Source organism: Eucalyptus grandis, chromosome 2 (assembly GCF_016545825.1).
Source record: "Eucalyptus grandis isolate ANBG69807.140 chromosome 2, ASM1654582v1, whole genome shotgun sequence".
NCBI classification, from domain to species: domain Eukaryota; kingdom Viridiplantae; phylum Streptophyta; class Magnoliopsida; order Myrtales; family Myrtaceae; genus Eucalyptus; species Eucalyptus grandis.
The window spans coordinates 52680736-52702866 of NC_052613.1; the positions used below are offsets into that span (position 1 = coordinate 52680736).

At 40.6% G+C, this 22131-nt stretch overlaps 3 protein-coding genes across 5 annotated transcripts; 1 reads left to right on the top strand and 2 right to left on the bottom strand.

Moving 5' to 3' along the window:
* The first annotated feature begins 257 nt into the window (after positions 1-257).
* LOC104435652 (stemmadenine O-acetyltransferase) lies at positions 258-1568 on the top strand. Its single transcript, XM_010048360.2, has one exon. It carries the CDS (start codon positions 258-260, stop codon positions 1566-1568), a length of 1311 nt encoding a protein of 436 aa, XP_010046662.2.
* A 2496-nt stretch (positions 1569-4064) lies between these two features.
* Positions 4065-9334, bottom strand: LOC104433636 (serine/threonine protein phosphatase 2A 57 kDa regulatory subunit B' theta isoform). 2 transcript variants are annotated; one of them, XM_010046450.3, is made up of 4 exons: positions 8916-9334; positions 8446-8742; positions 6978-8304; positions 4065-4886 (listed from the first exon to the last, which is right to left on the bottom strand). In XM_010046450.3, the coding sequence occupies exons 3-4, from the start codon at positions 8187-8189 to the stop codon at positions 4524-4526; spliced, it is 1575 nt and encodes a 524-aa protein (XP_010044752.1). In that variant the 5' UTR covers positions 8190-8304; positions 8446-8742; positions 8916-9334; the 3' UTR covers positions 4065-4523. The 2 variants fall into 2 exon arrangements, with proteins under 2 accessions (XP_010044752.1, XP_039163779.1); XM_039307845.1 differs by having other exon boundaries at positions 6978-8742.
* A 403-nt stretch (positions 9335-9737) lies between these two features.
* Positions 9738-20620, bottom strand: LOC104433638 (probable thimet oligopeptidase). Of its 2 annotated transcripts, XM_010046451.3 has the most exons (21): positions 20306-20620; positions 19999-20120; positions 19748-19911; positions 19160-19250; positions 18836-19015; positions 18228-18308; positions 17029-17109; positions 16044-16136; positions 15270-15350; positions 15026-15188; positions 14827-14947; positions 14682-14754; positions 13496-13603; positions 12927-13024; positions 12813-12858; positions 12624-12720; positions 11938-12011; positions 11754-11858; positions 11445-11525; positions 11051-11153; positions 9738-10114 (listed from the first exon to the last, which is right to left on the bottom strand). In XM_010046451.3, the coding sequence occupies exons 1-21, from the start codon at positions 20568-20570 to the stop codon at positions 10086-10088; spliced, it is 2256 nt and encodes a 751-aa protein (XP_010044753.3). In that variant the 5' UTR covers positions 20571-20620; the 3' UTR covers positions 9738-10085. The 2 variants fall into 2 exon arrangements, with proteins under 2 accessions (XP_010044753.3, XP_039163778.1); XM_039307844.1 differs by lacking the exon at positions 9738-10114 and having other exon boundaries at positions 10488-11153; positions 20306-20619.
* Positions 20621-22131: the final 1511 nt, after the last annotated feature.

Consider the following 22131-nt stretch of genomic DNA (forward strand, 5'->3'; position numbering starts at 1 on the left):
AAATACTTTCTCGACCCACTTGATGAGTTGAAACGGTCAAATTCTTACTTGGCGTTTCTAGAACCTTGATGAAAATGTGGAACAGAGCAAGCTGAGGAGGTTCAATTTACATCTCCGACTTTAGAAAAATGACTTCCCCTGAACTCTATATGAATGAAGACCCACAGAGTTTTCACAAACCAAAACATTCTCCCTGCCCATATCAGCACATCAGCTCCTTAACCCACTGCCCATTGCAAAAGTTCTAGCAATCGAAAATGAAGATTCAGGTGATTTCGAAGGAGACAATTATGCCATCCTCGGCGACTCCTAGTCCAGTCCAGACCTACAGATTCTCTCTTTTAGACCAGCTTGCTCCTCCATTCTTTGTCCCTGTGGTGTTGTTCTATTCCGCTCCTGACCCTGACCAAGATTTCGATCACGTGAACATCTATGAGAAGCTGAAGACTTCCCTATCAGAATGTCTGAGCTGCTTTTACCCATTGGCTGGTCGGATCAAGGGAGATGAGCATGCGGTTGACCTCGGCCAAAGAGCAGTCTTCGTGAGAACTCGTGTTAATGCTCGACTCGCCAAACTCCTTGCAAACCCGGAACTGAAATTGGTACAGCAGCTTCTCCCATTGGATCCATATAACATACAATGTCAAAATGCCCTCGTCACTGCCATTCAGCTGAACCTGTTCAACCGTGGTGGGATAGGCATTGGTGTCTGTATCTCTCACAAAATTGCAGACGGCGCGACACTTTCGACTTTCCTAAGTTCTTGGGGGGCCATTTCTCGAGGCGCAAGTAAGTTGGTCGCTCCATACCAAGACACGACCACAATATTCCCACCTAGAGAGTTCCGAGTCCCTCTGCCAAACAATTTGATCAAAAAAGAGAAGATAGTCACAAAGAGGTTCGAGTTTGATTCGGCCAGCTTAGCCGCTTTGAGAACCAAAGCTGGTGATGGGTCGACATCTAAAAGTCCAACTCTTATTGAAGCCGTGACCGCTCTTATATGCAAAGCTGCCATGAATGCTAGAACTGAAATATCGGGGAACGGAAGGTCCTCAACCGTGATATCGCATGTGGTAAATTTAAGAGGAAGAATGAACCCTCCTCTGCCCGATCACTCTTTTGGCAATATCTGGAGATTCGCCACTGCAACCATTAAGGAGGAAGAAGATGATGCAGAACTGCACGTTTTGGCGGATCACTTGAGGACAGCGATAAGGAAGATCGACAATGATTACGTGAGGAAACTTCAAGGTGAGGACGGATTCCTCTGGGCCTGCGAATCTATGAGAGAAGTGCACGAACTGATGTATAAAGGAGACGTGGAGTCCTACAGGTTCAGCAGCTGGGTGAGGTTTCCCTTTTACGAGACCGATTTCGGATGGGGAAAACCAGTCTGGGCGTGCATTAGCAGCGTCCCGATAAAGAACGCGGTGATATTGATGAGCAGTTGGTCCGGAAACGGATTAGAGGCATGGGTGACATTGGATGAACAAGAGATGGCCAAATTTCAAAGCGATCCTCTGCTCCTGCAATTTGTTTCTCTGCCCTATAAGTCTCCTAAAATCTAGTAGTATTATCACTCCTATTAAAATATGTCTCGAGTTTGAATCCAATGTGAAATTCCGAATATTCCGAATTGGATATGTTGTAGACGTTCGATGATCTGGGCACTGTCTCAGAGAGAAACTCGGTGAAATAGACATGTCTGTGAAGATGCGGACTACCTGCACCTGGATAGAAAGATTACCCGTAGATGTCCAGTCAACTGCTGCGCCTCAACGCATTTCGGGGAGAACCAGCTAGCTCTGGGTTCGAGTGGCATTTCACCCCTAACCACAACTCATCCGCTGATTCTCAGACCTCATTGATCAAAGAAGATCCGAAGATCAACTTCCCAAAATTCGAATCTGCGTTGGAGAATTTGGTTGCTAAAATAGAAAAGTCCGACTTTCACTTGGATTTGGATTTTGTTTAAAACATACAGAGATATGTTTTGGATAAAATTGTTTAAGATAAGAAACAAAATCTTATGAGAAGTTGGCAAAATAATAAGGGTCTCACTTATATATAGACTCGTGACCGTGGATGGTAGAGGTTAATCATGAAAAATTGGTCTTGAAGTGCCGTCTTGTCGTTGAGTGCTTGTGAGAGATTTTCTTTGTCATTCTTGTCCGTGAATTACATTCAAGAAGATTTAGTGTTGTCGTTGAGTGCTTGTGAGAGATTTTCTTTATCATTCTTGTCCGTGAATTACATTCAAGAAGATTTAGTGTTTGTAGCTGATTAAATATTAAGGTAAGATTTGCATCTAATTCCTTTATGAGATTGAGAGATTATTTTTAGAGAAATTTCAGAGCTAAACACTGCATGCGTTATTGGGTGTAATTGGGGTTTGGGAAACACCAAGAGAGTATTTGAGTAACTCGAGTGTATAATCTCCTTGTATCGCTTAATCTATAGTGAAATTTGTTGCTGCTTTCCCCGTAAACATAAGTCTTTACGACTAAATCACGTAAATCTGGTGTCCAATTTATTTTCTTCTTCTGTCTATATTATTGTTCCATCGCTCGCTTTATCGCAACAACTGGCTTAGTGTGTTTTATAGCACAGAGTAGAAAATTTGTCTGCATGTAGATCTGGAACCATAATATGCAATCTGTAAGAAGATGTTGATGTAGCTGTATACTTCAGATGATTTATTAGCTTATAATCTATTTTCTCCATTGATGCGCATTTATCCACATCCTCAGCTCTACGCTAGGCCAACATGGCAACAATTCAATCTTCTGCATACCAAGCCCATTTAATTTCTGAACGCAAATTAAGATGGCTATGAAGGAAGACATGAAAGACGCCAATTTCATGAGATCTCGAGTTTTCCTCGGATCTTCTCCTGATTAGCGATGACCTTGGTCGATCTTAAATGCCCCAATTCGGCAATACATGTCCATTACCATAAGGTTTTTTTTTTTTAATTAAGAAAATAACAACTTGCATTACTCATAAGAAGCTGGGATACATGAGTTTCAACTCAAAATCCGAACGTAAAATCAACCAAAGGGAGGGAACCGGCCTTATGGGCTTTTGCAACTCAATCCACAGCCCGATTGGCCTCTCTTGGCCAGAGGTTACCATAGCATTCTTTATCTGGGTAAGCAGAAGTTTGCAATCCTCCACAATTGAACAGATGGCCCATGGGCCCTCCCTCAGGCCTTATATGGACTCAACTAATGATAGGCCATCAAACGCCACTTCAATGATTACCTTAAGTTTTTTGGTCTAAATGATTACCATCAGTTCAAAAGGAGCATTTCAGTCCCGTGCCCGATAAACATTGACTCCTTTCCCCAAGATGATGAGATTCTCTCACATAATGTGACTGGCCTCTAAATGAACATGCACCTTCGGCCGGGAGCTCAGCTGACCTATCTATAAATTATTGCAGTAATCCAAGAAACCCGTTAAGATTCCATAGCCAAGGCAATTTTCCAAAAGATTTTGAAACCACCAAGCACAACCAGAGGGTGTACTTCATGAAAGCTATCTAGGAGTTGCAATTTCAGGACATTTTCCAGTATACCATAAAACGTATCATGTTCAAGAATTTTTTTCATGACATTGGTCTAGGAGCACGGCAGTCTTCTTAGCAAGGATTTCATTCTGTCCCCTGCCTCCGAATTGGACTTTCTAATACAAACAGAAGTCATACATGAAACCATGGACCTGAGCAACTTTTAACTATTCCATAAAACTTGGATTTCACATCTCTGATATAGGTAAGCATCGTCCAAGAAAGATTCGAAGGAGAAGGATCAACCTGTGTTGCGTTTACTCTCGTAAGACAAACCTCTCTGCACTCAAAACAATCAGAAAGATTGGATCTCTCAAGCTCCAGAAGTCCAGAGACAAGTGACTATTAAGATATGTCCTAACTGAGAAAAGGAGAAAATTTCAAAAATTCTCTTCAAAGAGAAAATGATCCCCATAATAGACCTCTGGTGAAACTGGCACAGAAAGATGAGAGAGGGAGGGAGGGAGGGAGAGGATTTCAAAATGTGAAAAAATCATTTTGAGAAACTACCCATCACATCTCGTATCAAAAACTCTTCGGATTATCAGAATCTATACAACCAGCAGTCATGCCAACAGAGAATTTAATTCTAGGAGGATAAAAAAAAAGAATACTATCATACATCGACTTCCATAATGGAGAAGTTAAATAGCAGTTTCTCATATATGACAAATTTCATCAGACATTCCCGACTTCACCCACTTCACAATCTCTTGGCAACTACCTCTCAATTATCCATCCTGAATGGTGACTGACTCTTCTGAATTAGTTCTGAAGCGTGGCTCACAGATTTCATCTCTCCGACGTTCTTGACCATCAGGGCATGCCTTCTACTGAAGGCCCAAAAGACAATTGCATAAACCCCGACAGCAGTCTCCAAGCACATTGACCATGTTATGGTGGCCGCAGATCCAAAAGAAATTGGAACTTTTGACCATGTACCCATTTCATTTTACTGGCTCGATGAAAATTGGCTGGGTAGAACATAAGGCACAAGTACTGCTTCGTTAGTCGCAGCTTTTGTTGCAGCAATGTCTTCCAACTGTTTCCATGTCGCTTCATGTTTCTTCTTCATATCCTCAGCTTTTTCTTCATCATCCTGGAACTTCTGCAAGCACTCCTCAAATAACTCTGGATCAACATCGGAGAATATTTTCCGAACATTAAGTGTCAAGCTCTGGACAACCTGGTTCCAGTGATTGCGACAATTTCTCTCCAGAGCAGGGAACACTATTGGCAGTATGACCCTTTGATTTTGTCTTATTAAGTTCTCAATATGATCATTGTTCCACAAGTACAAAGCCCGTTCTGCCACCTGAAAGGAGCAACCGTTTGTCTAAACTGGCCATAGTAGAGAAAATACATGTATAATGAACGAAAACCGTGAATTCAAACACACCATTGTCATGCAGAAGGCACGTCACAGCCTAAACCCAAGATGAACGATGAATTACACCACCAAACAAAATGATTTAATTTGCTTGTGTATGTTCTGAGAAAAGAATAGTGCTTCATGCGTGACCAAGGTAGATAAATCAGAGATGCTTTCTTGCATGGACTTAACGAATCCCTATATCTAGGCTGATGAGCACAGTTGTCTTTCTAGCCAATAAATTGGATTCTAATTGCATACTACACCCACACATGATCAATGCCTACATATCCAAGTTAGCATCCGCAATGTTTATTCATCAGAATAAAGTTAAGAAAATGGATTTAATTGCAAACACCACCTTAACAGTCACCATCAGCCATCAGAAAGCAAACCTGTTGCTGTCATAAATCAATTAACAGGAGCCCAATTATCGGGAACTAAAGAAAGGGCTATCCAAAGCTTAGACTCAAGTCCTTTGAGAATATTGCCCTCAGGTAAACATCCAGGAATGCAAGATTTTTTCAGCCTTACATACACAGGAAAACATCCACAAGAAAAGGAGTATTTTTGTTCTTAAGTAGGCTCAATTTTCTTACGAAATATATATTTTGAGCAACGAACGAATTCAGTAAGATTCGGGTACTTTAACACACAAGGTTTGTTTTTCATGAGTATGGCTTCAGTTGTACCTGATGTAAAGTGAATGCTCAAAAGGTTCTTTCAACAGTGAATCCTGTGATTATCTTGAAATCAGGGGGTATAATAACAGCTCAGTTACTTTAATGTTGTAATGAAAAAAGCAACATTTAGTAACAAATATTCCAGTCAAAGAGGGCCAGTTCCAGAGATTCTCGAACATTAAGGGTTATTGTAAAACCAAAACCCCTCAGTTTAAAAACTGCTCTGTAGCATGCTTACAGACATATCTTCTCTGAACAAATTACAGCGACACAGATAGTATCATCACATCCTAATATCGCTATTCCAGCATTACAACTACTTCAGAGGGTTCCATAATAATACCACAATACTATCATGGTATCAGCATCTAAATGCCACCAAATCCATCTCAGTAACTACTTAGGGAACAACTGATCACAAGTGCTATTATCCACCACCTCAACTAGTCATCCATCACAAAAGTGATCACCATCCAGTACATTTACACCTAATGCTTCCACCAATTTCATTACATTCAGCGTCTTTAAGGTGCATGTTTTTCCCATTGTGTCAGATATCAGAAACGATACCAGAGAGCTCAAATTGGAAGTACAATCCTAAGGAATACTGTAATGACCCCAATCTTGGAATTATCCTTAGTACAGGAAGTAGGATCTCTCTCAAACCAACTGCATGGTATCAACTCTTTCACGTCATCTGCTAGATGTCTACAACAAATCATACGAAAAAGACACAAGCCCATCAACAGTGAAAAAGGCTTCAAGAGAGAAACCCGAACAGAGAGCTAGTAGAAAAGCTTAGATCCGATCTTCACCAATCCAATAACGTGAAAACATTTCACCGATCTTTGGCAAAGACATATTCATAGCCCAATTCAGGTAATCATAACTTCATCAAAGTTATCACATTATCTTCACATTTTGGTTATTCTTCCAAAAAAAGGGAAGTAAGAAATATTACTTCATAACTCATTATCCTCAATATATAAAATTCACCAGATAATGAGTGCAAAGACAACTGACCAGACAGTGAAAGCTAACAGAATCGAAAAGTCATGTCACTACTACCACTAATTCTGACATGTGTAAGTATAGTGTAATTGCCTAAAGGAGTTGTGAGCAGAACTTAGAAGGCAGTACCATGGGCATGTCCAGACCTAATTTTGTTATAAATCAAACATATCCTTGCTACTATTCTTTCCCCGAAAGTCCCAAACTCAATTTCATGATTCAGCTTCATTTTCACTTGTACGATCTCGACATGCAGCAGTCTAACTGCTTGCGGAATATGATTATCATCACGAGAGAGAGAGAGAGAGAGAGAGAGAGAGAGAGGATGGTTTTGTGCTACCTGAAAGTGTGAACTGCTCAAGCATCGAGCAATTTGCCTGAAAAGGGGCACCATACATCTCTGGAATTCAGGTGCCTGAGTTGCTTCCAATATTTCTTCCAGCTCACTTAAAAACATGACCTCCTTAGAGCTATTTGTCACAGGCCAATACTTAAGAAGACCCCTTATTACAGTGTCCGCAAGTTTGCAGTCTTTCTCCACAAACTGTGTGACGCAATAAGACAATTGCTGATGGTACATTGGCAAGCATTTAGGTTTGTGCAAAGGAATAAGAGCCCTGACAAGGAATAGTTTGTGTTCTTCTTTCAATGGGAGAGCAAACCCATTGATTATGCTGCCCAAAACTTCTAAAAGTTCAGCAATCCCATTGTGCTTCTCCGTTTCAAAGATGAAACGAAAGAAGATGTTGTTGATACCTTTTCTGATGAATGGCCGATGTACCATAAACTTCCCATATATTCGATGCAGAATCGTTTTCAAATATTCTCTTTCTCTAGGATCCTCAGAATCAAATAGATCTAGCAGCTTCAGCACAAACGAGTGATCAATATATCTCTTAGCCAACTTTGCATCTGTTTCAGGTGATGCGACAAACCTCAGAAAAAATTCATAGACAATTTGCAAATGAGGCCATGTAGGGTCCATCAAAGGCTCTTCCTCTTCCAAGTCAAAAGATTCAAATACCTTGTTCTCCCGAGGCTGAGGGGTGAACGGCCTAAACAAATTCACTGATACCATTTTCGTAATCTCTTGCATTACAGTTTCACTGAACTTTCCATTTGCAGAAGTGACATAATCCACAAGCTCAAGAAGCGTTTGCCGTTTAATCTCCTTCTCTTTTAAATTCTTCGTGGGATCAGTGAAGTCAAACAAAACACAACACATGTTCAGCTTTCTAATAAACAAATTCTGCTTCTCAGAGTTCCCCACGTCTCTAAAACCAGGCAACGCTTCATAAGAAGCAGGCGTCACATTATCGTACTTTGAATTCACAGCTTGGGCAGGCTTACGTCCATGACCATTTCCCAAATTCGAAGCCGAAGCAGGACCTGGAAGAGACGCATTGCCCGAGTTATCCAGTCTATGACTCGCAAGATCGGCAGTCCTCGAACCCCCGCCAGACTTCATAGACGACACAACCGAGCCTCCATGGTCACGGTTTTCGGACTTGGACGGCTTCCGTGGAAGTCTACCCAGTATCTGCTTGATCATCTCTCGAATGCAAAACACAGGGAAACCAAGATATCTCTGTCCAGAACCTAAGCCGCTCTAGTAAGAAGCTCGAACCTCGACTTATCTATCAAGAACAACTCCAGACGCAAGAATCCTGTCAAACCAAACGACGAGCAAACCTTATCGTACGGATTTTGATCTCCCACAAGCAGAGACTCACTTATGCAGGGTAAAGATTGACAATCAAACCACAGAAGCAAGGCATCAATCGGAGTCCGCGTCAAAGAGACCTTACATTCTGCTGCATCATAACGTCGGGAGCGGCGGAGAACCCTTCGAAATCACTGAGGAGACGACCCCCTCGACAGCCTCTCCGCGACCCGAACCGCAAGGAGCGCCAAACCTAAATCACGTCAAACGCCCGCAGCAGCAGTAGCAGCAGCCCCCAAAATCCACGCGAGCGACGGACCGGACGATTAACCCCGAAACAGCACCCGATATCTTCGAGCGGAAGACCTCGGGCGGAGCAATTGGCCTCCGAATCGCCCCCCGATCAGCCACGGAACCGAGCGGCGGCGAGATCTGGCGCGATCTAGAACAACACAACGCACGGAAGCCAGGCACGAATCAGGACGCAAAAGAAAAAGAAAATAAGGAAAAAGAAAAAGAAACCCCCACGCGGACTGATGTGGGAATCGGCCGAAAGTGGAGGGAGCAGAGCATCATCAATGGGGGAAGAAATCGGAGAAACTTCTCGTCACTTACGGGGGCTGTATCACCGTCACTGCCTTCGGAGAGAAGAGGCGGCAGCAGCAGCAGGAGCAGGACGAGGAGGAAGGGACGGAGATGTTTCGCGTCTCGCTTTTGAAAGTCGAACACCCCCGAGCGAGAGCAATAGAGCGAACCGAGCGACCGATACAGTGACAGCCCTCTTTAATAAACGACAACACGATGAAATCCCGCAGAGAGGGGGTCAAAAAAGAGGGAGTGGCAACTTCTGGGAGCCCGACGAGAGAGCGAGAGCGAGAGCGCGTGCGCGTGCGTGTGCGTCGACATACAATTTGCTCTTAATTGAAATTCGATGTTATGATATGCCTCGCCCCGTGATTTTGCACCTTTCGAGCATGTAATTACGAGACGTGATCGCGACCGTGTGGCAAGGTATCAGTAAGATTACTGATGCTTTCGAAGTACCCGGGTCCGAAATTCCCAGGTGTGAAAATGGACGGAAGGGAACTGCAGAGAAAATATAGAAACCGTGGAGCGACTGTGAGGACCTTTTCCCAATCGCCGGTTCGCGTTTGAATCGAAATGAAGCATTGTGGCCCCCATTTGATGGGTGTGCTTTTATCGGGGCTGAATAAGGGCACGACACTTGCACGGATTAGACGGATTTCAAATGAATTCCAGCTACGGCCACCGCCCCCATTATAGTATTAAGATCACAGGCTCATACCCAAATTCAGTCTACTCATCTATATATGTTTATGTGTATAATAAGTGAAAAGGTGTTCCCATGTTTACGAAACCTGTAGGTAAACAAACTTTGCTTCATCATGACTAGTTTGAAATTGATTGGCTCCTGAATGACTCTCTCGAGGACATGCGAATTTCTTTTTGTTAAGAGCGAATGTTAATTTAATGTAATGAGAAACTGAATAATCATGGGCTCATTCCTAGCACCATACTCGATTTTCTTCATTCCTTAGAAGGCCTAAGCTTGAGTATCCTGCCATGTTGTGACATATGCAATCGATTGTGCTATTTTTATTTGCACCAATTTGCTGCTAACCACGTTTATCTAAATGATGCTCATAGCAGAAATGAGTGATTCAAAAAGCTCCCCAGCTATCGATCCCGCCTCAGCCCGACCACACACATCAAGAGGGCGCAGCGTCTATGCAATCAACTCAATACGAGGTAACCTCCTATATATCAGACGCGGCAAATTGACTCCGTGCGTCCTGACAAGCACAAGGAACGTTGAAGGTCAGTACTGATCTTTTCATTCGTGAGAAATCATGCTTTTCCGTTCAATTTCCTGACAAGAAAAACAACCGGAAATTTCAAGTTCCCATCAAGCTAGACTAGCGAGACAGGCTTTCAGAATTAAAACCCGAAATGGCTCCGCCACGTGCAAGGAACCACATATGTCAGTAATCAGGTGGTCTCTTCTGTAATAAAAGCTGTTTGACATTGAGATGAATGCAAGGGCAAGTTTTTGGCAGAACCCCACTTTCCCTTTTGTAATACATGCCACCATCATGAGATATGCTGGGGAAAACTAAAGAACCAGACCCATCGCAGGAAAATAGGGACTGTTTTTGCCTGGGCTCATGAGCATAAAAGGCATTGCTTCCGAATCCTGATTACTAAATCACAGAATATACATGGATCTAGAATCTAGAAAAAGACATGCCAACTCTCTCTGACCATGACAATCATTCATGTATTTGGTACCGATTCATGGAAAAACTAACGGCAACAAGAACGTCTTAGATGACCGTAACATCCAACAAAGCGGTAACTCCTATAAAGAATTGGCAGTCATGTACGATTACGATGTTCTCTGATAAGCGCTGTGGAAAGAAGACCTTTCACTTAGGACAAAGTGGGATGATATGAGAAAGACATCTCTGAAAATGAACGGAATGGAACGAATGACTGGTGAGAATTTGAAGTGATTCAAGACTTGTCTGATGCATTGCAGGGGCACGTAACCTCTTCCTTTTAGGGTGTTTTCAAGCATGGACAATTCATCACCCTCTTCGCAAGCAAAAAAGTTGCATCTATTTGAGGTTTTTAAACAGCTCGAGACTATGAGGGAACGGAAAAAGCAAATTATGTGCATTCTTCAAGTAGAAGAGTGAAAGGAGAGATGCATCTGCTTCGTCACAAACCATGTTCTGCTCTGACATCGACAAAAGCCTGAATGGAGGGTTCTCTTCCAAGAAAATCAGAGAGAACTTCAATAGGATCCTTTGCTCCTCCTGGAGCTAATACCTGAAAAAAAAATTATCAGATGATTTGACCATGGACCAGAAATGACGGACTACTCAAGAGTACTCCATAAGCACTAAGTTAATTGTATCGACATGCTCACTCAAATTTCAAGGAACCAAGTGTCTCTACCAGGTGGAGCGAGACACCAAAAATAGACTCCACTTGATTGAGAGCACATACAATATAAATATATATATATACACACAGATAATCTAATTGAAAATCACAAAATAATGTTTCATCTGCTGCTTTCCAACATGACCTACTTATGTTATAGGTAGATTGTTTTACCTTATTCCTAAACATCTTTCCCATATTTTGGTTGAAAAGATCATCTCTGAACTTCGAGAGAAAAATATCAGTGGCAAATACCTGTCAAGTATAGTGTTAGAATCAATACTAAAGAGAAAAAAGCCATTACAGATCAACCATTTTTGGAGCATTTTTTAGGTCATTATTATGCTCTGGTTGAATGTACATGTGTCTTGCATGAACAACAACGCAGCTGGGAATATGAAGAGCTGGTAGAAAAGATAATGGATGTCTTATCAGAAGAAGAAATTCCATCAATCCTCTTCAGACAACAAAAGTAATGCCTACCTCACTCCAGATTCTACTGTAACAAGCTGCTTCATAACCAATTGCACAGCGTGGAAAACAGGTTGCTGGATTGGTCCCTTCCAAAATCGGCAATCCCAGCATCACCTAAAATAGTAAAGAAAATTATTACACCAATTTCATTAGACACATCTCCACGACTACATCCATGATTCAGCTAAGCTACCTTTGGATGGAGATGCTTATATAGCTCGGCAATATCAATGTCATCAGCAGAATGTATAATCTGATCAAAAAGACCTGACATGCAAACAAACGTGAGAAAAAAATGTTATTCACACAAATGATATTGGACATCATAATTGTCCCTGCGAAAGCATTAACATGATTCCAATTGACTATCTTCTCCCCCTCTTATAGAGGCGTCATAAATTTCAATCTAATGAAGGTGACCCAGATTCAAACATGGAGCAGCAGGCAAATAAGGCAAGCTCTAAAATTATATTTGCCAATGTTTTCGGGAGAACAAAGACCCAAAGAGGCAAGTAGAGGCAATTGGAAGAGGGAAGGAAACATTTGTGGACACAATTTCCTTTAGCCAAAATTAAGCCGACGAATTTTCTTTTTATACTGTACTGATTCGAAAAATTTCAATAGTCCAAACATTCAAACAAAATCTTCTATACAGCTATCAAGCATCCTCCTGCCGAGAATCCACTGGTGCAAGAAAATACATACACTTCTTGGGCACATAATAGTAAATTCAACTCCTGATACCAATACTACCTTAAGCATTCTTTCTTCTTTATATTGAATATGTATGAGTAATAGGGCAAGCCAGCCCCTTCTAAACAGTTCCATCTGACAGGTTTGAATTCTATAGATTAAAAGTTTGAGGAACAGAATACTCACTATAAAGAATTTCTTGCTTTAATTTAAGTGCTGAAAAACTGTATCGCCATCTTTTTAGCGATAGGCACATTTCGTCGTTGACTGGCTTTGTCAAATCCTTCAAATAAGAAGAGCAAAACACATAACGTTTACACATTGCATTAAATGGATCTGAAGACAATATCTGTGCATCCGTTGTGACCAACTCACCTGATGGAAGCCAGATATCAACTTTAAGCAGAGGCTTTCATAACACCTGAAAGTTCTTGAAATGTTAGAAGCCGGGCACCATCCAAACATGGAACAGCATCATTCTTAACTTACCAATTTTCAAACACTTGAGCAGGGATCTCCTCAAAATCCGGACTAACACGCAGCCCTGAGAATCTGGCAAATGATGCCCTGTTGCAGATATGCTGCATCTGAAAACCAAATGCCACCCAAATGCATCAAAAGAAAATTAAAGCCAGCCTTACAACTATTCCAACAGAAAAATCAATTTCTATAATTGTTATCTCTCTAGGAAGATGTAAATTTTAAAAGAAAAGGAAAGAAAGAAAGATCAGTGGCTTTACAAATCACTCCGTTCTTACAAATGGAAGGACTTCTGGTTTAAGGTGTTGGAATCTTTTTATATTGGCCAAAAAGCAAAAAAAAATAGTTGAGTTAAAAATGGACACTCGACAACGATTTCCAACTGCACCCCACAATGTCCTTGGCACGCTCTTAGAAGTTATGCACTACATTGCAAAATACAGAAGAAGATGAAGACAAGGACCACTGGAGTGAAATGCTATTGTGTTTACTAAAGCTAGAGCACATGCAATGCACAATTACAAGTAGATACATTAGCAAATTACCAAACAAAGGTATCTCCAGATGCTTCAACATACCACATGTCCAAACTCATGGAAAAAGTTGACTACTTCGGAGAATCGTAGAAGACCAGGATGACCACTGATATCCTTTGGGAATTGAGTTATTAGCAATACCACTGGTATCTAGCACAACAAAAGCCAGATCTTGTAAATTATTTTTGTGGGAAGGCAAGTTTTAGGCTGTTGACAGTAAAAGCATAGCAGAAATGCAATAAATATGGGAATTATTTCAATTGTCAACATATTAATGAGTGAAAGCAGATGTCATCGTAGTTTGTTAAATATTACATACTCTGTAGATGTTTCTTTAAAATCCTAATAAGCAAGATATTAGGATTTTGTTATATATTTCAATACTTGAGAGGAAGCTCCACAATGCTACACAAAGTCCTCGGAGAAGGCAGGCACCACACAGCACTAAGACCAGAATGAATGATGAAATGAACACATGACCTGCTTTTGAGCATTACTCAAGTGCTTATCCTAGGGATACGGTCCTATGAAAGCTAAAGACAGAAAGACAATATCTCAATGAAAAAGGGTCAGCCAGAACTCACACAATATGTTATTTGTTCAAACCAGATAAGATGCCGTATGACTTAAGCTCCATCTGTTTCGCGGAAAATGGATGATTTGGAAAGAATTTTCCTAAATATGATCACTCGCATGTTTATATTGTTGATTATAATTTATGTCTAAACATTTTCAATGATGATGAAAATGTCTTCTGTTCATTCATTTTTATAAGCGTTGCAAGCCATCGTTTTTAGGGAAATGCTTTCCAAATCATCAATTTTTTGCAGAAAAAACGGAGCCTTAAAACCCATAAATCTAACCTAAACCAGAACTTCCAATCAAGCGAAACTGAGAGAACTTCATTTGATGGCCATGCTTGGAGATCAATAACAAACTACTTAACTAAGTTGCTTAAAGGAAATCATTGCAATATTACATGATTAATCACAGGACATACGAATTTTTTTATGGTCAAACAGGACATACCATTTGATGCATCGCTAAAAGGTAAAATTTTCATGGAACTAAGGCAAAAGGATGCTTCCATATGAGTTTTTGAGAAATCATCATAAGGAACGATTTTCCTTCAAGTATAACATGGTACATACTACCTCAGATAAAAACATGCTCCAGGAAAGAAAAGACATATCAAATGGCAAGAGGATTCTTGTCATGGGTTAAGCACCTGGGCAACATTGTTAAAAGATAATGATCTGTTCTGAAGAGCAACCACGCATGTGTGACCGTACTTTCCTTCTCTGCAAAGAAAGTCAAAACTCAGGTAAACAAAGAATTAACAGTAACCTAAAGCTAATAGATCAAACACAGACCTTCTATACATATCAAGGTAGAAATGCCCCAGGAGATCACCGGAACTTAAGTCAATAACTGAAAATAATCGAACATCACAATGCCAGACCTCAGGGTCGGCAATTTCCTCAAATCTCAAACCTGTCAAGGAAATGCTTGGGTGTATAAATCCCACTGTATATCAGGACAAATAAAGAACGCAGAGTCAATCGAAGTTACCAAATAGGTCTTGGAAAATTTTAAAGATGCCTGATAGAACTAATTTGACCGGAAAATATTGCTTAATGGCTCCAAAATCTAGATCAAAGTGCTGCTCTTGAAATGTCTTAATATAATACAATAGATCCTCAATGCCAAAAGGAACATCTCCTTCCTCTTTCCTCTGAAACCAAAACAAAGCGCCATAAGACACTACAATTAAAAATATTAACTTCCACACCAAATCAACAAAGCATATTTGTACCTTCAAGTCCTTCAACACAGACAGTTCCCTATCAGCCATGTTTGTCAAACTGGCAGAGATGTCCTCTAAGAACTCAAAAACCTGTTGCATAATTCATATAACAAAAACATTTTTAAGAAAGATTTGAAATGTATAGTCATCCGACTTTAGAAATCTCCACCTTTGATAAATGCAAAAACTTCACATACCAGTAAGAATAAGGTCACACACACACACACACACATGTTCCATATGATTGGAATGCAAAAAATGGCAGTTACTACTCCCTGTCCTCTAGATATATCTCCAAAGCATATGAAAGAAGGTCTTGTGGCAATTCTCAGCCAAACAAAGCAAAAATATGGGCATCAGGAACATCCTATCCACAAGTAGGTAAATGTCTTTTAGCTCTTCCATGGAGCGGAGGAAGCTACACCATTTGTCATCCATGTCAGATTCACATAGTCTGATCTACCAGAAAATCTACTGCCGAGGATTCCATGATGGCAGCAACACAGACCATGCATTTTAACGTGTGATCTTCAGCTATATAGTCATTCAATGGCATCAAAGATAATGACGGTGATTGTGGGGGGAAATACTCGCCAAACAATAAGTGAAGGACAGATGGACATAATTTCATCATTTACACACTGAAATCATAAGTATTTTGCACCAAAAAGTTACCAACATCTTGACCTTCTCCCCAATACTAAACAAAGCTAATCAGCAAAAAGCAATTCAGCCAAAAAAACAAAGACAAGCATGACAGCTTTTGACGAGTCATACACACACCTTTATTGGTTTTCTCGCCATTCTGCAGTCAAGAGCATATTCTGCATAATTTGAGTAGCCAAGTATTTTAGCTAATTTATGCCGAAGCTGGACCTGCATCACAAGAGGACATGTGCAGTTAATTTTATATGCCAAAAGTCGCAACTGCAGGACCTAAATAATGCAGATTCGTGGAAAATTAAGACCTTTGTTAAAAACTTGTGCTCCTTCCACAATGTGCAGGCTTGAATATGTGATGTAAATAGAATCCAGAATATTAAAATCATTAATTTACTCATGAGAAACTTCATTAAGTAAAAGCTAGCACACTAAACAAAGTTTCCATGACTTGTGCAACTACACACATTCACCCAGTGCTCACTATACCAGCAATAGTGCTGCAACAGTACTGAACTGTCCTACTCCCAGCTCTTGGTCTTGAAGTTGTATAATTTCATTGGAAATAAATCCATTATAAGAAAATGGGGGGAGAGGGAGAGGGAGAGAGAGAGAGAGAGAGAGAGTACATAACCAGAATTTATGGTTCCCCACTAAAAGATGGAGAAACATTGAATAGATCAAATTAGCTGATGAGAATATACAGATTGTACTATGGTTCTCAAAGTCATAAGATAATGATAGCTTTGTCAAGCCAACTTAGCACTAAGCATTTGTTCTCATGCTTTTTAATGTCATGTCCATGATGAAGCCTTCAGAATCTAATGAGAAAATTATGCAGTCGACACCTTCTCGATATACTGAATTTATGAGGATACAATGAATGCTTATACAAATTGTCAATGAAGTGGTGGGAATTGAAGAGGAATCCTCTCAATCCCAATGTCACATTGAGTAATGATTGTTTGATGAATCCTGTAAACATTGTAACACTTAATAAAGAAATGTTGAGACTTTGAAAATATACTTGTCGATAAATCGTCATGATTTTCCACATCCGATACTAATATTTAATGCTGATGGGATAAAAAAAGGATGCAGCATGTACCAGATTTTCCAAAATAGACAGATTGATTTCCCCACATCTCTTTCCATATGCTGTTGCTACTGTCCTTCTGGTTGCTCCCACCTTCACGATAAAATATTGTTAACTCTGTGAATACATGCAACATAAACGTAGATTAGAAACACCATCAGAGATCTACAATAGGTTCATTTCGGGGAACAACAAGGGACCCACCAGAAGATAAACAAGACAGCTCAATGATGGGGCCAACTGCAGATGTTTGGATGCTAATGCTTTTAGTTGCAACTCAGAAAACCAGTTAATATCTGGAAATTATGAGTGAAGAATCTTTTTGTTTAGATATTTTCACTGTACGGTACAATTACCATTTACTAGTAGATATTTTCCAGATGCCAGTGCTCATTGGGCATGAGTGTTTTTTAGACAATTGCAAAGATCTCAAGTTAGCTGTCTTATGCATCGCCATGTTTTCACTGGATAAATGATAACAGGATCTCTGTTCTCCTTAAAAATTGTGTACTAGATAATATGTCCAGCCGCAGTGGAACAAACAATGCTCAGCTGCTACAAAGAAAAGATATGCCTGAGGAAGTGTAAGAAAAGGTGCATCTAACAAGCTTGTTGTGGCAGCATCAATCAGCAAGGACAGTTCAAACAGCTATCATTTACCATTGAAAGGTAGATCGTGTCCCCATCATGCAGACATCTTTCTAAGAAGAAAACGCATGCATTTGTCAATTAATTACCACAACGTTCACATGATGACATGAAAATTGTCAGAACTGACCCAGGACCAGCTGTCCAAATATTTTAAATCAAGTTTAAGGAGCCCATTGTGCTGCACACATCATCTCTGCTGAATTAATTGAATTGTTACACTTTTGATTACTTCGAGTTAATTCCACATCTGAGGTTAGTAGACATCAAAGGTCTCACCTAATAACAGAATAAAAAATGCTGCATAATCTGCACAATATTCTATGTCTTTTAGTTTAGAAAATGCCAGTCAGACCTCCATCTCAGCTATAATTGGCTCAAAGCTTCTTCAAAGAGCATTATAATTCAGGCAAAGAAAATGTTCTTAGCTGAAATTGACTCAGGTAACCAGACTGCCAGATTTCAAGCAAGGAAAGTCTAAAATCTAGCAATGAAATGCTCAATGAATAACAGCATTCAGAAGGGATGCCAAATAATTTACTCTGCAAATCCAGAAATAATACCTTGCAGAGCTCCAGCACTGCTGCAACATTTTGACTTCTAAGAGAAACCTTGTATTTATCATTCTGAGCTTTGTCTAAATTCTACAGGGGAACATATCCAGCACAAATAATAAGAAATAAGATAATACATAACCGAATGTGACCGAAACTCCAACCAACAGCAGCAGAAATCAATAACCAATATATCCCAGCTTGAAATTTTTAGGTCTGGATAATGCTATATCATATACATGAGAAGCAAGGTCAAGGCAGGCGTAAAATTTTTAGTATGTCTTCCATTAAAAAGGGAGAAAGCTTAACCCATGCGCTATGAAGAAGCCACACAACACCACATAAACGGAATGTGTTGAAGCAACTGAAGCTTCAGTCTTTAAGATTCAGTGGTGGCCATCATTGTCATGATAACAGTTCTTCAAATCTCTCCTTAGAATTCAGTAATATAAAGCAATGGAAAGCATTCCAGTTACAAGGCATGTATAACAAGTCAGAAAATCAAAAAGATGCCATCACACATTGTTCAAAAGAAATTATCTGCAAACGACCAAGCACCAGACGTGATGCTTAATTGTTGTAGGCCCATTAACTGGGTAAAGAACAACAATACTAACCTTAAGGAACTCAGGTGGCAAACCATGTAGCTCGCTCTCACTGAAGAGAAGATAACTACAATCATCATTAAGGTTTTGAACATATTGGCAGCTCAGTTCATCAATTTGAGATTTCAAGCGCTGCACTTCCTCTCTTTTAGCTGTAGCAAGATTCAATCCATTCCGCTCGAAGTCTCTTACCTGTCACTGATCGGAAAATAAATTAATATTTGGACTTAACAGTTAACACGGCTCAAATACATTCTAAGAGGATCGTGCAACTTATGAAGTGTCTAAATGTGGAGGTTACTCCAAATGAACTGCAGATTGTGGATCTTTCCATACCAGGAACTGTAGATAGCAGGTCGCTTCGGGACTCATCCAATCTCCCCTCGTCAAAAGAGCTTTCACGACACGATACACGTCTTCACGGAGACTGAGAGGCTTGCACAGCAGGTGACCAAGGATCAACTTACAAATATTCAAGTGATGGAGAATAATGTTTTAACCATAGCTGTTTCCAGGATCCCTTGGAGGCCAGCACAAACCCAACAATTTTTTTAACTAAATCTTCCGAAGACACAAAGCATCTAGAGGGACTACCTTTTTATCATGCTAAATGTTTTATTTCCCAATTGTTCTACTACCAAATTACATGCCGCAAAGAACTACAGGGTCAGGTTTTCCCACTAATCAAATTGACAAAACAGGGATTCAATCACTGTCACTTCAAGAAAGGTGTTAAACCAAATGGCAAGCCCAAGGCTCTTGTCCAACCATTTGTAGAACTTTGAGACCGCATGCCATATGACTCACCGTATGCATTGCATGTGACCAGGTGTTCTGCCATTCTTAATTAAGAAAGAGGAACTAAACTGGACGGTAATTAAAGCAGATAAAAACAAATGCCACGATTAAACAGGAGCAACTGACCTGCAACTCAATTTGTGTGCATCGATCCTCCGCTCTGCTTGAGCGCTAGCTTTGCGCACGTCATCCGACACCGAGACCATCTTTGGGAATATACAAGACTGCACGAGCGGAAACTCTTCCGCCTCTAATTCCGCCAGCGGCAACACAACATTCGTGTAACTAACCTGCACATTTGCAACCACTGAAGCAGGATCAGGAACAAAGCCGTGCGGAGCAAAGCGAAACGACGGCGGTTCACTGCATGACCATGCCTTGTCGAGAGGCACCGAAGCGACCGCATCGTGGACCTCCTTCGACCTGGCGACTATCCGGTCCGCCAATTTCGATATTTCCCGAGCCGAGAGGCCAACTCGTACATCCGAACCACGAAGATCTAGCGAAGCCGCAACGGAACGGAAGACAAAATCAGCTACCAAACAAGCACAATGCAACAGCAGCAGAATCGAACGAGCACCGGAAACGGAAATCCGCCACGCGAAAAGGTTCCGCGAGCGCAGGGAACGAAGGCGGACGCGCGCGCGCGAATCGAGGCCCTTCGCCTAGAGGCGGGAAGAATACCTTTCCTCCTCCGGCTCCTCCGGTGCGCCCTGACGGCGGAGACGGCGAGGTTGACGGCGACGGCGAGGACGGCGGCGGCTCCGGTGAAGGCCAGGAGCTGATTCTCCCGCCTCGGCTTGGTCGCTTTCTCCCGGCTCCCCTGGCTTTCCATGATTTCCGAGCTGGTCCACTCTCTCTCTCTCTCTCTCTCTCTCTGCGCTCGCCGAAGGACACCTGCGAGGGAAACTTTCGGTCTTTCAGAGGGAAGAAAGGGGGATTTGACCATTTAAAATATTTAATAAAGAAAAATAGGACAAGACGTCGCGGAAGATTCTGATTTGTTTCGCTTTTTTTTCCCAGAACAAAAAGAAAATAAAAGCGAGTGTCCGGGTTTGCGGAGGAATATCTATCGCGATGGACGCTGCAATTGCGACCCGCGGCCGGCCACTGATTGCGAGGCCCGATACGATGTTTGTCTCATTTGGCCTTTTCGCTTTTTTTTTCTTTTTTTTTTATGGGGAAATTTCGCGCGTCGAACTTAATTATTGCCTTCTTTTTCGACTTGCCCATTGTTAAGGACTTGCCTTTCTGAATTCTTTTTTTGAATAATTCGATACGTATCTTCTCTTAAACTACTAATGTAGTGTTTAATTACCGGGTGTATTTGAGACTTCCACAAAATGCAAATACTCACGTATAGATTCGTTTCTTATTCTTCTTCTTTTTAATTAGAATAAGGCATGTTTGTCACAAATTCAATAAAATATGAGGTGTCCCTTTTGTTTCAAAGTACTGTATAAATTTAAGAAAATTATAAATGAAGTAAATGTTAACTTATATGTGGATATAAGTATGTATGGCAGACTTTGAGTGTTTTAGATTTCAAAAAAATCAAAGTGCATAAAACACAAGACTTGAACTGAGCAAATTGAAAACTAATCTAGAAATATTATATTATCTTAATGTTGGACATAAATATAAATAGCTTTTTGCTTTTAGCTAGGGGTAACAAAATTGGAAGTATCTAGACTTTTTGTCTATGTTCCGATTGAACATGTGAACTTTCTTTTATTTAGTTGGGTACTTGAATTTTTAATGTACCCAAATTGCACTTTAATTATGTGTCAAGAGTGTGCATGCCCAAAACCTTTACCTAAGAAGATCGTTAAGAAGGAACTCAAGTTCGAGTCTATCAATATATCCAATTAGACTCACAATTACTTAAAAGTTTAAGCCAATAAGTTATGTGCGAAGATATGTTAACTGCTCCATGGTACATTAATTATCCGGTGTAAGACTTTTTTAACTAAACTCACACGTATAGTTAAGAAACGAAGTGTCGAGTCATGAATTTTTCGGTTGATTGGCTTCTACTCATTCAACAATATTATGAAGCCATGCCACCACACGCGGCACTTGGTGCTGCCGTTATCATTCACCGTCCATCGTCATCACGTGTCTTGAGTTCGCGATTATCTCTCTTTCTACCCCTAATCTCCGATAGAGGTTGCCACCTCGAGTCTAAGGTCTTGCGACCTCATAAGGCCACAGGACATCCAATTGAGCCGGTGACCTTTGATCAATGGTCACCTGACTTCAAATTTGAGATTTACGCCTTAGTTAGCTACAAAGAGACTACAAATAGCAAGCCGAGACTAGTGATGCTTGTAGTTCGTATGAGTGATTGATGTCCTTACTAGCATCAGCCATGTCATATAAAGACAACCATATTTGCATCAATGATTATGCAAAAAAATTGATTACATTGACTTATTAGCAAAATGTAAAAAAAAATTAAAATTTAAGTGGGTTCATGACTAAATTAACAAAAATAGAATAAGTTAATA

Coding starts and splice junctions, on each gene's coding strand:
- LOC104435652 (XM_010048360.2), top strand. CDS start 258: ATGAAGATTCAGGTGATTTCGAAGGAGACAATTATGCCATCCTCGGCG.
- LOC104433636 (XM_010046450.3), bottom strand. CDS start 8,189: ATGATCAAGCAGATACTGGGTAGACTTCCACGGAAGCCGTCCAAGTCC. Junction 4,887..6,977: donor TGAGCAGTTCACACTTTCAG/GTAGCACAAAAC, acceptor TGCTCCTTTCAG/GTGGCAGAACGGGCTTTGTA.
- LOC104433638 (XM_010046451.3), bottom strand. CDS start 20,570: ATGGTCAAATCCCCCTTTCTTCCCTCTGAAAGACCGAAAGTTTCCCTC. Junction 14,948..15,025: donor AATTTTCCAAGACCTATTTG/GTAACTTCGATT, acceptor TTTCCTTGACAG/GTTTGAGATTTGAGGAAATT. Junction 10,115..11,050: donor CGATGTCAGAGCAGAACATG/GTTTGTGACGAA, acceptor TGTGCTTGTCAG/GACGCACGGAGTCAATTTGC.